Source organism: Macrobrachium nipponense, chromosome 39, assembly GCF_015104395.2.
Source record: "Macrobrachium nipponense isolate FS-2020 chromosome 39, ASM1510439v2, whole genome shotgun sequence".
In the NCBI taxonomy this organism is placed as follows: Eukaryota; Metazoa; Arthropoda; class Malacostraca; order Decapoda; family Palaemonidae; genus Macrobrachium; species Macrobrachium nipponense.
This window is the reverse complement of record NC_061099.1, coordinates 54494704-54509664: the sequence shown is the minus strand read 5'-3', so window position 1 is coordinate 54509664 and position 14961 is coordinate 54494704. Positions and strand designations below refer to the sequence as shown.

The 14961-nt window shown below is 37.6% G+C and overlaps 1 protein-coding gene across 8 annotated transcripts in view; it reads left to right on the top strand.

Annotated features, from left to right (window-relative positions):
- Nucleotides 1–263: 263 nt before the first annotated feature.
- LOC135210356 (proton-coupled amino acid transporter-like protein pathetic) overlaps nucleotides 264–14961 on the top strand; it is a 42432-nt gene continuing 27734 nt past the window's right edge. For 2 of the 8 annotated variants that reach the window (XM_064243253.1, XM_064243246.1), the window contains exons 1-2: nucleotides 264–368; nucleotides 1801–2206. In XM_064243253.1, the coding sequence (XP_064099323.1) occupies nucleotides 2168–2206 (39 nt within the window). In that variant the 5' untranslated portion in view covers nucleotides 264–368; nucleotides 1801–2167. Of the gene's footprint in view, nucleotides 488–545; nucleotides 622–1052; nucleotides 1162–1800; nucleotides 2207–14961 lie in introns of those variants that run through there. The other 6 variants (XM_064243249.1, XM_064243247.1, XM_064243248.1 and 3 more) reach the window with 6 other exon arrangements.

The following is a 14961-nucleotide window of genomic DNA, read 5'->3' as shown; positions in this document are numbered from 1 at the left end:
ATATATATACATATATATATATATATATATATATATATATATATATATATATATATATATATATATATATATCTACGAAAAAGGAATATTATCAGCTCTTGAGCCCGAGGAGCCTGCTGCTATTAAGCAAGTACGGCATCTCTTAAGGGTGCCCAGTAGATTAATTTGAGGTGCACATAATCAAATCAGGGGAGGTTGTTTATCAACAGTAGGTATCGTCAGAAGTGTATGAAGAGTGTTTTTGCTTTAAACCGTTTAGTAACCGAGGTACCTCCCAGAGTGAGAGAAGTGGTTGTGAAGCTGATAAAATACGCTCCGTAAAAACTATACTAATGGGTAGAGGAGTTAGTGTGACTTCATGGAGAAGTGTCAGTGATCGAGTTTATCAATATTGTAGATTAATTTACGTAGCAAAACAAATCGTAAAAAGTTTTCATTTATGTAAACTTGTCTTTAAAATATTATTCGTTTGCATACTGCAATTTGGGTAAGGGTTATATTGGAAGAAACTTTTTATTTTACTTTATTTTTTTACTGGCTGACAGAAACAATGTTTCATTTGAGTACCCTGGTTCACTTCATTTATGGGAAACATTGCTACAAATACTTACATATAGAAAGGTAAGGGTGAAAGGGCACATCTTGTACAATCAACAGGCATTTGTTGGAAGAATCCATTACTCAATGACACGGAAATATACCCATTTAAAGTGACATTAAGTGTGCTGATTTCCAAAACTAAGAGTAAACACTCTGTGACCCTTTTTTTATGGTACAGAAATTTGCTCCTGAAAGTTGGAAAGGATAAACTGCATGGGATACAGATTAATTAATGAAAAGCAAGTATTAGTCTGTTAAAACACCACTTAAAAAATCTCCTGGTTAGATTTCTAGTCATTTTGTCGTTTTTTTCTGAAAGGTGTTGCTATCTTATCTTTAGCCGGCTGAACAGATGGGACATCGAGTGGTCATTGGCATAAGTATATGCTTCCCCAATACTAAGACGTTTCTTATAACAGGGGTTGGCTCCAAAAGAAAACGCTGCAATAGCCACGACCACGTTAACTTTCAACTGATGATTCGTGCTGGAGGATCTTGTACAGAAATCCTCCACAACATCCCCACTATACACCTAGACAAATGGCTCATCAGTAGTGCACTGTAACCCATACACGCGTTGCACCATTCACCTCCATCTTCCATTCACTCTCTCGCTTCCTCTTTGTTTGTTTGTTCCTCTGTGTTAGGGTTCTTTCTTTCCAATACCTCTTCCATCCTAGCCTTTCGCGCCTGTTTTTTGATCCGTTCCAAGTTCATTTAATCATTCAGCTATTCTTTTCACACGATCGTGTCACCTAAAAACACTCAGACCTATCCTTTCAAATGCGATAAAAAATTTATCACATCTAAAAATGGCCACGTTCCTCTCTCTTTGACGTTCGTATGTCCCAACTGATAAATATACATAGGTGCGTGTATACGTCAGCCATTTCGCATTACTCAAGAGAACTTCCGGGACGTTTTGAAACATCATCGAAAATATCTGAGTAGTGTTTGACAGCAATGTCTGTTGTCTTTTAAACCTGCCTCCGTAACGATGACTGCCGTACACACGTATTTCTATACGGAGGTTTCCATGGCAAAGGATTTCAAAATTATTGCTTGAATTTATTTAAAAAAAAGTGGGGTTTTAATTTTTTTTAAATTATGAGAAAAATTTTTGGTTTTTTTTTAACTTGCTTAGCCGTAAATCGCATGAACCGGATCATACATAATTCTCTGGTGTGGTGTTACTTTCAGGTCACGACCTAGTGAAAATAGAACTTGTTAATATGGAGAGTAAGAGCAAAAATAGAGGATATAGTCTGTGACGAACTCCGAACTGTGACAAAAAGTGAATGAATAACAACAAATAACCACCGGCAATGTTTGAAAAATTGCTTAATTCTGGACAGTGAAACCCTATGACTCGTAAGGTGTGATGCAGCAGCAAAATAAAAATCGAAAATAAGAATGCTGATGAGAAATTATTTCCGGTGACATTTAGTTAAGCCTAAGGTCAACCGGTTTCTTTGAACCTATCGGATTCATTGTGACATTAAGATAATAATTGTCGGCTTGGTTACTATTTTCTCTCTCCTTTGTTGAATTCAAAGGACCTTCCGAGATGTCACTTGGCAGCAGCAACAGCAAACGCAGGCCAGAGGTAAGCAATAAAGCAGCAAGTCAACGTTTCATTATGCTTTTTAGAGCAACTCATTGTTGTGTAATTCCAGCATGAATGCGTGCAGTCCCATTACCCTAATTTTACATAGTTGCTTTACTGACTGTACTTGTAAAACTAATTGGATAACAGTGTACTTGTTTATTTTTACAAAGATTTTAGTATTCATGCCTTATTAAGCAAGCTCTAAGGTTGGAAGCGACCATGAGTAAAGGTGAACAGGTTTGGGGGGTTTTATCACTCGTTTGGCACTCAATAGCTCAAGTATGGCCTTGATTTGAACAACGTCGAGTTTCCAGGGCTCTCACTGATTTCTATGTAGTTGGTTGACCTCCCTCATAATTTTCTCATCTACTTTAAACTTGAAATTTTTTCATCCACAGTGAGGTTTTTCGTTCTGCTATTTGCATCAAAGAAATTTCATCATTACACATAAAACTATGTTTGGTTCTTAGGAACAGTAAAGAAGAAAAATACACACATTATATACATATGTGTGTGTCTGCACGTATGTATGTATAGGTATATGTGGATGTGAACGCACATATTTGTGTGTGTACAGAGAGAGAGAGAGAGAGAGAGAGAGAGAGATTAAATATCCACTGGCATTTATTGTGAAATACTAATCACTCCTTATCTGTGCTGACAATTCGATATCACTGACATAAGTATGGCCCATCTTTTTATCTCTCTAGGCTGTCCAAAAAGTTGATCTTTTTGATAAAGTCCTTGATGACGTCAGGTCAAAGGAAATTCTTTTATATAAAAGAACGAAATAAGTAAAAGGAACTCAAATATACAACCAATCATCGAGTTCTAAATAAATAACTATCTCTGAAGTTATACATATATTCCTGCACACTTCATACTTAAGCAGCTGGATGAAGGATTTAAACCCCATACACACTATGCATCATGATGCTCGCAGTGTTAGATGGATGCGTTGAAAAACGACTTTTTCAACACGAAGCCGCATCACCAACGTGTTGATGGGGCAGAGCCATTTCATTGCGCAGCTCAGTGATGCACCAACGTTCAAAGGGGGGATGTCCGTTCACCACCACCAGCCAAACCCCTTGAGTGGACAAGGGCTAACACTACATTTTATTGAATTACTGAAGGAACATCCATCTGTTTGGAACATCAAATGCAAGCATTACAAGATGAGAAACATCAGGAGTGCAAGCTTGGAAACCATAAAATCAGAGTTATCGAGTTTTGTAAACTGTACGTTGCAGAATGAAGACATTACTGAAAAGCTGCACACCCTGAAGACACAATTCTACAAGGAAATGTCTGCAATCAAAGCATCACAGAAGTCTGGAGCTCCGAGGTTATGGTGTTTTGATGAGCTGCGTTTCCTGTAATAAAAAAATATTTGTGTACTTTGTACCTATATTTGAACCTTACTTTCAAATAATCCTCCCTAAACGGACGTTTATAGATGGCTTCACAGTTTGTCGGATGATTAGACCGAGGCTGTTTTGAAATCCTGGTTGATTATTGGAGGCTTGCATATGACCCTCCAGCTGCAAGAACGAGCTCCTGGTGATATGCTGTCTTGAAAGCTGGTGTCCTGCTTACAAATATATGGTTCAAGTTTTTTCCAACAATTTATAAAATGCAAGGATTGGCATTCTTGTGTAATTTTCAAAGTCTGGATTTTCGACATGTAGCTCCAAAAATATTTCATAGAAGCTTCCCTTCAGAGGTCGCCGAGAAAGCCACTGCTTACACCACAAGGTTCTACGTTTCTTCCGCAAAAGTTTCTTTTTTGCAGCACACAGAGCAACTACACCCACAGTAGAGTCTCCTGGCAAAGTACATCATCGGCAGACATCCTGCCGTTGAAAGCTGAACTGCGAGAAACAAGTGAGCAGTGTTGCAGTACAGTTTGGCCACTATTAATTTTTTTCCAACACCACTGCTGCATCACGTAGCTGGTACATGATGGCATAGTGTGTACTATGCTTAACGTTACATCAAGGAAAACCTTGAGAGCATCAGCTGCTCATCCACTCATACAGATGACTTATGAGCTCTACATCGATACGCACTGTGCTATTCACCTCTAGTCTTCCTTCTCCTGGATGCCAAGGACCTTCTGCCCCAACACTTGCCGCTCCTTTCAAGACTTCCAAAATAATGACACACGCTTTCATCAAACCTATCAGCCTTCATTCTCTCCATGTAGCCGGACCTCAAAGCACTGCATTCGATCTTTTCACACTGTTTTGACCAAACTCTCATAACTCAACTTTTCTTCTTTTCAAGCCTCCATTATTTTTTAAACATTTTTCCGTCACCTAAAACAACCTCACTCCTTTTCCATAAAGAACAGAGAGCTCAGCAACCTTTGCTTTCGTAGGCACATTAATTCTGACAGGTAACTTTGCATCACTTCTTGGACCCTTCCAAATAGGAAACAAGTAAAAAATGCGCCAAAGTTTCCTCAGCAGAATCGAATTTTCTGTACAGCATATAATCAAGGCCATCGAAAATAGAAATATTTTTTTGGTGACTTCGTGTAATGCTAAATGAGCAGCAGCCCAAGAAATTATATCGTTGCCAGACGCAAGATCATGGCCAAATTTAACCTTAAATAATATAAAAACTATTGAGGCTAGAGGGCTGCAATTTGATATGTTTGATGATTGGAGAGTGGATGATCAACATATTAATTTGCAGCCCTCTAGTCTCAGTAGTTTTTAAGATCTGACGGCAGACAGAAAAAATACGAAGGGCAGTGCAAATCCTTCTCAATAGTGTTCTTTAATTGACAACTAAAAAGTGACAAGGCAAAAGATTTAGTTACCACTGTTACTATGGTGTCATTCTGAATTTGGTCGCCTTCAGACTTGACTATTCTTATTTTTCGTTTTTTGCATCCTTACTAATGATTTCAGGTATGAGTTGATCAGTGTGTATGAAAAAGGAAAAATCTTTTACTGTCACTTTGAAAATCAAAACCTGTTGATATATCGCACAATTCTGTCTTGTATAGGAGTCCAAGATCCAGGAGTCTTTTATTTTTTGGAAGTAACCAGGTGTTTGAGTATCTGCAAAGCTTATAATTTGGACTATTAGATAAAACAACTCTTAAGTAAATCGCGTGGTGGGCAAGGTCATGAGATCAGGTCAAAGGTTAAATACAAAGATATTCTTGTCATATCTCATTGATTGTATTCAAATCAAGATTACTCGATTAGGTATAGAGATATCGAAATGGTTTGCTGCATTTTAAGCCTAATGATAGACCTCTTCTTAATATTAAGTTAGACCTCTCTTTAATATTAAGTAAGTAAAATACCTAGGAACAGCATTTCAATAAGAAATATTGACGTGCATGTCAGATATAGCTGATTTTATAGAATTCTTAAAAGTATAGTTAACTGTAATTTCATTATTTATCGCTATATATGCGACTTTTCTTACATATTATTGAGAACTGCTATTTTAGAGAACTGACTGGGCTGATCATTGAAGTTTTAAGAAATAGGATTACTCCAGTCGTTTGTGTGAGAAAGTTAAAAGAGTGACCCTAGGTGCAGTATGCAGTTGAGACTGGTGACTCACCAGTCGCCCTCTCACCATAGTGCTATGAGCAGGATTTTTTTCTTCTAATAACTATGTTTGAATAATATTCATGGATGGTTATTGATGCAGCTATTGCAGAAAATCAATACTTATGCGTGATGAGGCCATCAAAGTCTTAATTAATGTACTGGGCAATATTGACTAACCTGCCTGGGAATCTGTCTGATACAAGTGGCTATCATAGTTCTTGCTGCAATAGGTTTACTTCAATATCAGGAAAAATATCCCTAGAGGACAGTACTCTGGATAACAACAAACATGTACTCCTGAGATGTCAGAATCCAGTTCGATCTGCTACAACTTGCAGTGTTCTTCCAAGGAGTGCATATTTTGCAGCATGACTCTAAATCAGAAAAAATGAAAGGCACTACCTCTTGGCAGCTGTGAGTATAACAGTTCAGAGTTTGGGCTAAAGAAGCTGCTGAAGTTCTGGGTGACCAAATAATGTTGGCGAAAATTAGAAGTATTGTCATTTATCCTAAAGAAGTTAAGTACCACAATGAATATAAAAACGACTGCTTAAACAAAGCCCCTATGGCCTCAAAGCCTGCTAAAAGAATATCTGTGAACAATGCTCATGAGAAAGCATTTCAATACATGAGTGCTTACTTTCAATCATCAGTTACTGACAATAATCGACAAGAATGTTTAACTTCATTACACCCGCATTATTGTCACTAGCTTGATAAATTATGTAGAAATTGAGGGCGTAATTCATTCAACTGTAAAATCTTTAGGGGACAAAATTGTAAAACATTTTGATAACAAAAATAGCCTAGAAATTGTGTAAGAAACAAGGGTTAGTTTTGTATCATAAACCAGCGTGCAAGGAGGAAGCAATTCTTCTGCGAGTTTAAAATTGTAGAGGCAGCTATACTTAATGTTGTAAAATCAAGCCCTTCTTTACAAGTATCTTTATCAGTGAATGACTTCAAATCAGGTCAGTCCAAACCACCAGACATACTCATAAAGTTTTTTGAGATTTCATATTTTGGTTCTGAAGATCATTCTTCTGAAAGAGTTAAAAGACAGGCTTAGTTCCAATGTCCAAGACAAGTTGTTCTGCATATTTAATGGTAGAGTAAAACCTGCAAAAATCTTTGCATGGGTGTAGGCATACAGCACCTTACTAAAGAGCCATAAAATCGTAGGCCTAAACAGGTAAGGTCACTCAGTCAGTTACCATGTTGCTGGATGTAGAGAGACAGATAGCTTCATCTGCTACTGAAACAGAAAGGTTGCTTCCAGATATGCTTCAGGTAAATAATAGAAAACGTGTAATCATAGTACAAGGAGGAGGAAATGACCGGTTCCTAAAAGATGGAAGACCTAGCCAGACACCTGGCGAGACTTCTGCCCAGTACCAATGTAAGCCACTACTTAAGAAAGGCAATTGGAATCAATGACAGACTGGAGCTAATATGCCAAGAAAAAGGTGTTAGGTTCGTAAACGTTTGGAACAGATTTATAGGGAACAGGAAAGTATATAAAAGAGATGGAACTCACTAAAGCCTCGAAGGAGGAAAACTAATAGGAAACCTTCTCAACAAAAACCTCATGAAACACCTTAGTGAACTGAACATTCAAGGGAGGAAGTCAGAAAGTACCCAGAATCTGGTTAGTAATAGCACTGCAGGCAACAGTGACAGTAAGGGAAACTAATAAAGCCACTTAGGACAAAAGAGAAGATAGAAAAGTCCCTCAGAGTGGCGCAGTTTAATGCATAATCTATTCGAAACAAAGTAGATCTCTGCAAAGCATTGGTAGCAAGTGAGGAATTAGATATCATAGGTATCACAGAAACATGGATACAAGAGGCAACAAGAGACTTCGTAGGAGAGTACCAGATAGCTGGATATAAATTGTTCAAAAAAGATAGACTCAATAAAAAAGGTGGAGGCATTATGTTATGTTAGGGACCACCTCAGTCCAATAGAGTGTAAAATTACAACCAGGCAAGAAGTGATGGGCATCAATATAAACCATCTAGGGCAGAAGATAACTAGTATACAGTCCTCCCCACCAATCATAAATGTCCGATGAGAAGCCGTATGCACTACTAGGACAAGAGATAAACAACAAACTGAATAATAATGGGCGATTTTGATGTAGCACTACATTGGAACACGATGACCTCCGCATCAAACGTAGAAGGAAAGAAACTTTTCGATTTTGTAAAAAGTGAATTCCTCCACCAATGGGTTGACAAACCTACCAGAGGAAACAACATACTATAGACATCGTCCAATCAACAGAAGATAATCTAGTGTCTGACTTTTCAGTAGGTGCAAATCTAGGCAAAAGCAACCACAAAATTATCCCATTTTCAAATTAATGTTCATCATAAAAAAAAAGATATTAATGAGATTAGATTACTGTCAACAAGACCTAAAAAAGCTAAAGGAGTATGTTAAAATTCTAGAGTACGACGAGAACGAAGACATAGATAAACACTGGGAAGGCTTTCATGAGGAATACACAGAAAAGCGCTTTAGATGTATACCATTAAGGCAAATACTAACAAATGGCAACCCTCAGCCTAAGTGGTTCAACAGAGAAATTAAAAATACAATAAGAGAAAGAGACAGATTGAACAAATCAATGAACCCACACCCAACACCAGTAGAAGCAAGTAGGAATAAAGAACTTTGTAGATTGGTAGACAAATTAGTAAGAAATGCTAAGATAAATGAGGATAAGAGAGTTGCATCAGTTTGTAGAGAAAGCCCAAAAGAATTCTTTGTGCATGTTAATAGTAGGAAAACAATAAAAAAAAATAGCAGAGGTCCCCTAAGGGACAACAGAGGTAACCTGGTGAACTCAGACTTGGAAAAAGGCACAGAGACTAGTGGGATACATAAAGAGGCATTTCAAATACAGAAACAAGGGATCGGTGCTGCAGTTCTACACATCAATACTTAGACCCCATCTTGAATATCCATTATAGTTTTGGTCACCAACACTGAGAAAAGACATAATTAGATTAGAAGGAGTACAAGCAAGAGCCACAACATAAATTCTATCCATCAGGCAAATAGGTTACCGAAGACGACTAGAGAGCCTGAAAATGTATGACTTAGAAACAGAACGATTGCGAGGACATCTAAAATACTGAAAGGCATAACAAAAGTAGATAGTAACCTATTTACATTAACGAAAACCAGACAAGAAATAATGGATGGAAACTAAAACTGAAGAGATACAACATATCCCATTGTGGGAACTTCTTTACATACAAGATATGTGACACGTGGAATAAACTGCCACCAAAAGTTGTAAACAGCAACACTTTGGAAGAGTTTAAAAGAAAGCTGGACAAATTATTAGGACACTGTGAATGCACAGTAAAACCTGCTCCTACAGAGTGAGCACACAATGTCTCCTCAGATGGACTAACAAGTCTTTGAGACATCCTAATCCTTGTAACAACAACCAGGGCTCTGCACAAGCTTGGCTTTTGATAATTATGAGCTAACAGAAACTTTGTCAGGAAGAGACACATTACATGATACTGTTGGTATCTGCCTTCAGAATAGACCACCTGAAAATACTGCATTCGCTATAATGGATAAAATAACATCCATTAAAGATACAGTAGATTTCCCCAAAAGACCACCTTAAAGACGCCGACAATATGAAGCTGAGGATCATATAATATTGCCCTAAAAGAAAAGGCCTTCAATTAGAAAGTTTGAATGCAAGATTTACAACATAGGAGATCCACCTAATCTTGGTAAAGATATTGCTATGCCATTTTCTGGAGAAAACTCCATTCTGGCGAGGATGGAATTCCTTGTTTCAAGAAGATGAATTGCCACAGCAAGCTATAGGTTATATGGAGATCATAGATTTTTCTCCAACATGACTTGATGTGATCCAGGAAACACTTGTATTACCACAAATGGTGGCAGAAGAGTGAGGAAGAAAATATGCAATGGTTCAATACAATCTTTGTATTGCTAAACCCGCTCTTCAGATTCAAGGCCAAGAATCACCAAGGTTTGACAATATATTCATTTGTATAGGTATGTATCACTTAGTCATGGCTTATTTCACTTTTAAGATATATTCTAGATTCATCTGGAGCTGCTGAAGTTCTCTGCAGTTCTGATGTACTTGCTTCTGGATCAGTGAGGGGCTTCGTAAGTGGAAACCATTTCAAGGGTTGTACAAAATTACACCCCTTTTAGTCACAGCTATCCAAATTCTACACTCAGAAATTCACCGAGGAATATGGTCTAGAATAAAAACAGTTCTAAAGAGTTGCTAACTTCTTTCTCTGAAGATCCATCACAAGACACTTTACTGGGCCTCCTAGAAAATGAAATTTGCACTCCACTGCTTGTGAAAAGACCAGACAAGGTGATCATGGCAAAACAGCAATATTCTGGATGATCTTTGTTGACCTGGTCCATTACTACTTGCTGTTGAATCGTGCTTGTCGAACTAATGATGTTGATTCATACATATTTGTGCTCAGTAAATTATGTCCAATATTTTTCATAACACATCGACCCAATTATGTTTGATGCACCACTATATATCTTCTCAATATGGTGAATATGGAGAATACAAATGAAGGAATGCATGCATACTTAGAAGGTTCAGGAGTATATTTGTCGTACTCCAAAATCCATTTCTCGCTGTGTTGTTGATCTCAAACTGGGGTAGATGGTCAACAAAGATGCAACTTCTGGCCATAAAAGAATTTCTACATTTACTTAGTGCATGAAAGCTAGAATACGATGGACTGTTACTTGTTCTATGAAAGGAGCTGTAGTTGCTTGCCTTCTAGATATGGCTGCTGTTACCACTAAAGATGAAATAACACAAGAGTTGAGGCCATACCGACCATCTCGAATTAAGAGTGAATTTTGATTTAGAAAAGCTAATAATTAGCCTGGATGATATCATGAATCCCTTTCTGAACAACCCTGAAGATAATCTCTACTGTTTGAGCACAGGCCAGGCTGCTTCAAATATTGTGCAAAACGACTTAACAAATCTTGAAGAGAAAGGGGTTCTGCTGTATCTAGAATTCATCAGAGTGCCAGGAAGATCCCGCATGTTTTGAGACCAATGAAGGAAATGAAGATAAAATTTTTTGCCAGTGATGCTTTAAAGACCAAAATAAGCACAAAGGCTCAGACAATCAAGGAGGCTCACTGCATTCATGACCTTTCTGGAGGAAAATCTAGACCTCAAGACAATCCTCTCATATCCTTTGACTCCTATCCATTTTTTATCTTTGCCATATAACTAGTGCTATAAAGAAAATGGAGAAGTCGTTATTGATAAGAATACTAGTAGAAAGGACATCAGTTAACAAAGAACCACTTGATAAAAGCACTTACATCATAGATACATGTTTTTCTCGCGAACTTTACCAGAACTTCCTCCAACATTTGGTGGGATAGTTAAGTAGTCTTACAACATGCATGCTCCTTTTCACAAGATGTGCACATAGTCTCTCATACTTACAGAGAAGGGCCCTCAATCAAGAGATGAGCGTGGGAACTACATGTCATGCATAATAACTGGACCATCATCAAGAAGATATTCAAGAAAGCAAGCTTTGCTGGTGCTTTTGAAGAATGAACAGATATCTGACAATTATGCATCAACATTGGAAGGTCATTAAGTATACTTTGCTCTGGAGGAAAGTTGTTACCTCGCTGCAGCAAAAGACAGACATGTTGAGCAAAATGAAGTAACGGATCTTCAGAGCTCTCACAAAGAAGCCGACACCAGAGTGATATTTCATGTTAAATATGTATCTGGAAAGGGTTTGCTCCCAGTTGTTGTCAGTCGAAGTTGTGATACAGATGTGTTTTTTTTTTTTTACTTTATTATTCACTACATCTTAGAGCTAAACTCTGGATGGATAATGGTACATGCTCAAAGATTACTCACTACATCTAGAGCTAAACTCTGGACGGATAATGGTACGTTCTCAAAGATTACAAGATGAAACATAAACATAACAGAACCAGCAGAAATATCGACCCCAGAAATTTGCTTGGACTTACATGCTTCCCACATCTTTAAAGCTAGCGACTATACAGCTGCCTTTCTATGCAAGGTAAAAGCTAAACCACTTAAACTAATGGAAAGCAATAAGAAGTACACAGAAACATTCACCAAACGAACATTATCCAAGACAATTGGTCGAGAAGTTTTCACCATTCTATAGGAGTTTGTTTGTTTGTAAGGTATTTTTACGTTCCATGGAACCAGTTGTTATTCAGCAACGGGACCAACGGCTTTACATGACTTCTGAACCACGTCAAGAGTGAACTTCTATCACCAGAAATACACATCTCTAATGCCTCAGTGGAATGCCAGAGAATCGAACTCGCGGCCACCGAGGTGTCAGGCCAACACCGAGCCGACCATGCCACTGAGGCGCTGGAATTTGTTTGTTCCATGTATGGTATCAACAATGAAAGAAATGTCAACGACGAAAGAACACACCTCACCTTTTCAAGAAGTTATGTGGCTCAGGCGACTCTGGCAAGCCTTTGGAAAAATCAAGTAAGCAGGCTCTTGCTGTCTACCAGGTAAAGATGTTTTGATGCAGAAAATGAAAAGAACTAATTACGTTACACATGTGTGGAAAAATGCACTACATTATAATCCGGTGAGATCTTGTCCTGAAGGCAATGGATGGATGATTAAAGATCAACAAAAGCTAGAATTTGTTTGGTTTGAGGGTATACACACTCCTAGTAAGATCTATGCTGAGTATGATGAAACACTAAATGATTTAAATTATGATGATCTTGATGAAAATGAAAGTCTAGATTGCAGCCTGACATCAGATGAGGTTGAAGATGAATAATAATTTGTATGAAGTTTTCTTGTATCGTTTTCAAAATTATATATGTCCAAAAAATGGTAAGTTTAGAGATTTTAAAGGACAATAGACACATGTATAAATCCAAACTTTATCACGTTTGCTTGTCTAGCTGTGACAGTATGATAAATAAAAAACTTTGGATTAAAACTAATCGAAAGTTCACATCATTCAAAATGTCATAAATTAAGTAAGATTAGTTAATTTCCCCCGGTTTAGGATTCAAAATAATCCTTTTAAAAAACTTAAGAGCAAAGCTTATATTGAAAACAATGAACGTATGCGACAATTTCTAGCGAAAAAAATCTTGAAGTTAAATGTAGATTTCTTTACATAGACAACCATTTCTTAACTCAAGACTTGTATTCCTTGCATCACAAAACAAGGATATACATAATTAATCATTTAATAGAATAACTAATAAATGTAATATAATTTTCGGTAGGTTTGACTTACTTGACCTTCGACAAAGACGACCACAAAACCTTGAAAATTGTTCAGTATGTTATATATTCTGACTTATACTGTAATTATATGTGGAGGATATATAATTAGGTTTCTGTCCTAAAAATAGCTATATTTAGAGAATTTAAAAATAAAATCACCCAATGACTTTGAACTTTTGGATTGGTTCTCGGTAATACTTTGATCAGAAGCCTTCAATAAATATCAGTCCAACATAAAAAAAAAAAAAAAAAAACGGGGGTGGGGGGGGGGGGGGGGGGGGGGGGGGGGGGGGGGGGGGGGGGTGGGGGGGGTGGGGCCCCCTCATATCACCGTGTTATGAGGGTGACTGGGATTCACACGCCACAGCCGAATATTGCACCCACGGTCACTCTTTTAAATCTAACAAACAAAAGACTGAAGGAAGGTATCCTATTGCTGAAAAGTTCAATGATTAGCCCAATATAATCTCTAAGAAACGATAAAAAGTCTCATATACAGCGATAAATATAAATTATAGTTAACTATTTTTAAGAATGCTACAAAATCGGCTATATCCGAGATTCATGTCATTTTTTTTATTGAAATGCTCTTTCTAGGTTTTGAAATGCAATGAATCTGATTTCGATATTTTCATACCTAGTAGAGTCATCTTGATTTAAATATAATCATTGAGATATAAAAACAATATCCCAGTATTTGACCTTTGACCTGACCTCATGACCTTGCCCACCACGCGACTTGCTTAACAGTCGGATTATCTAATAGTCCAAAATATAAGCTTTCCAGAGATACCACTCAAACACCTGGTCACTTCCAAAAAATAAATTAACAACGCCCCCTCCCCACCTCTTGGACTGTTTGGTTAGAATATTATCAGATCAACATCACATACGAAGATAAAATGCGTTAAGTCTAATCAATGTACAGAAGGAATTAATATTGAAAAGATCAAAACTGAAATGTTTACATTTTTCCATAACTCTTACAAGAGATATTTTTTTTTTCGAGATTAACTCGTTTACTCCAAAGAAGGGAGAGATTTGTATTTCTGGTGATAGAAGTTCACTCTTGACGCGGTTCGGAAGTCACGTAAAGTCGTTGGTCCCGTTGCTGAATAACCACTGGTTCCATGCAACGTAAGAACACCATACAAACAAATAAACAAACTCCAAAGAGGGTTAGCGCCAAAGAAAAACAGCACTGCAGAACACGTCCACACCAATAGTTGCTTGATACACTTACACAAAACGCTCTTCAGCTACGCCCTGAACATCACTACACTGTAGTCTACACATTTCACCATCCATTAACTAGAGTCGTGCATGTACCTCCGCATTTCCTGGATACGGTGTAGTGTGTGTGTGTGTGTGTGTGTAAGTTCTCATTACGAATAAGTTACACACCTTCCTTCATATGTGTACTGTAACTAATGAATAAAATTGTAAGGAGTGTTTAAAAACAGCATCGATCAGTATCAAACCAGGGATTACTACTACGGGGGGACACAATCAGCACAGAAAAGTGGCATTAGTCGGAAATCCTCCTTACAGGGCGTTTTTCTAGTGAAAGCCTTTTCTCCAACCACCTTTCATGCGATGTCGAATACATTACACGCATAATAGTTCTGAAAGCTAAAACAAACGTGTATATACTTCGTTTTCACTTTCCCCTTCTCTTCTTCTACACAGATGCCCACTTCTCACTCATCTGTGCAGTTTATTATCCCAATTAACCTTGATTTGAATATACTAACAGAGATATGCTAAATGAGCTGTTTCTTCTCTATGTCGTTTGTGGCTCGACGCTTGCTCGATGAAGAAAAGGGTAGGAAAATGGT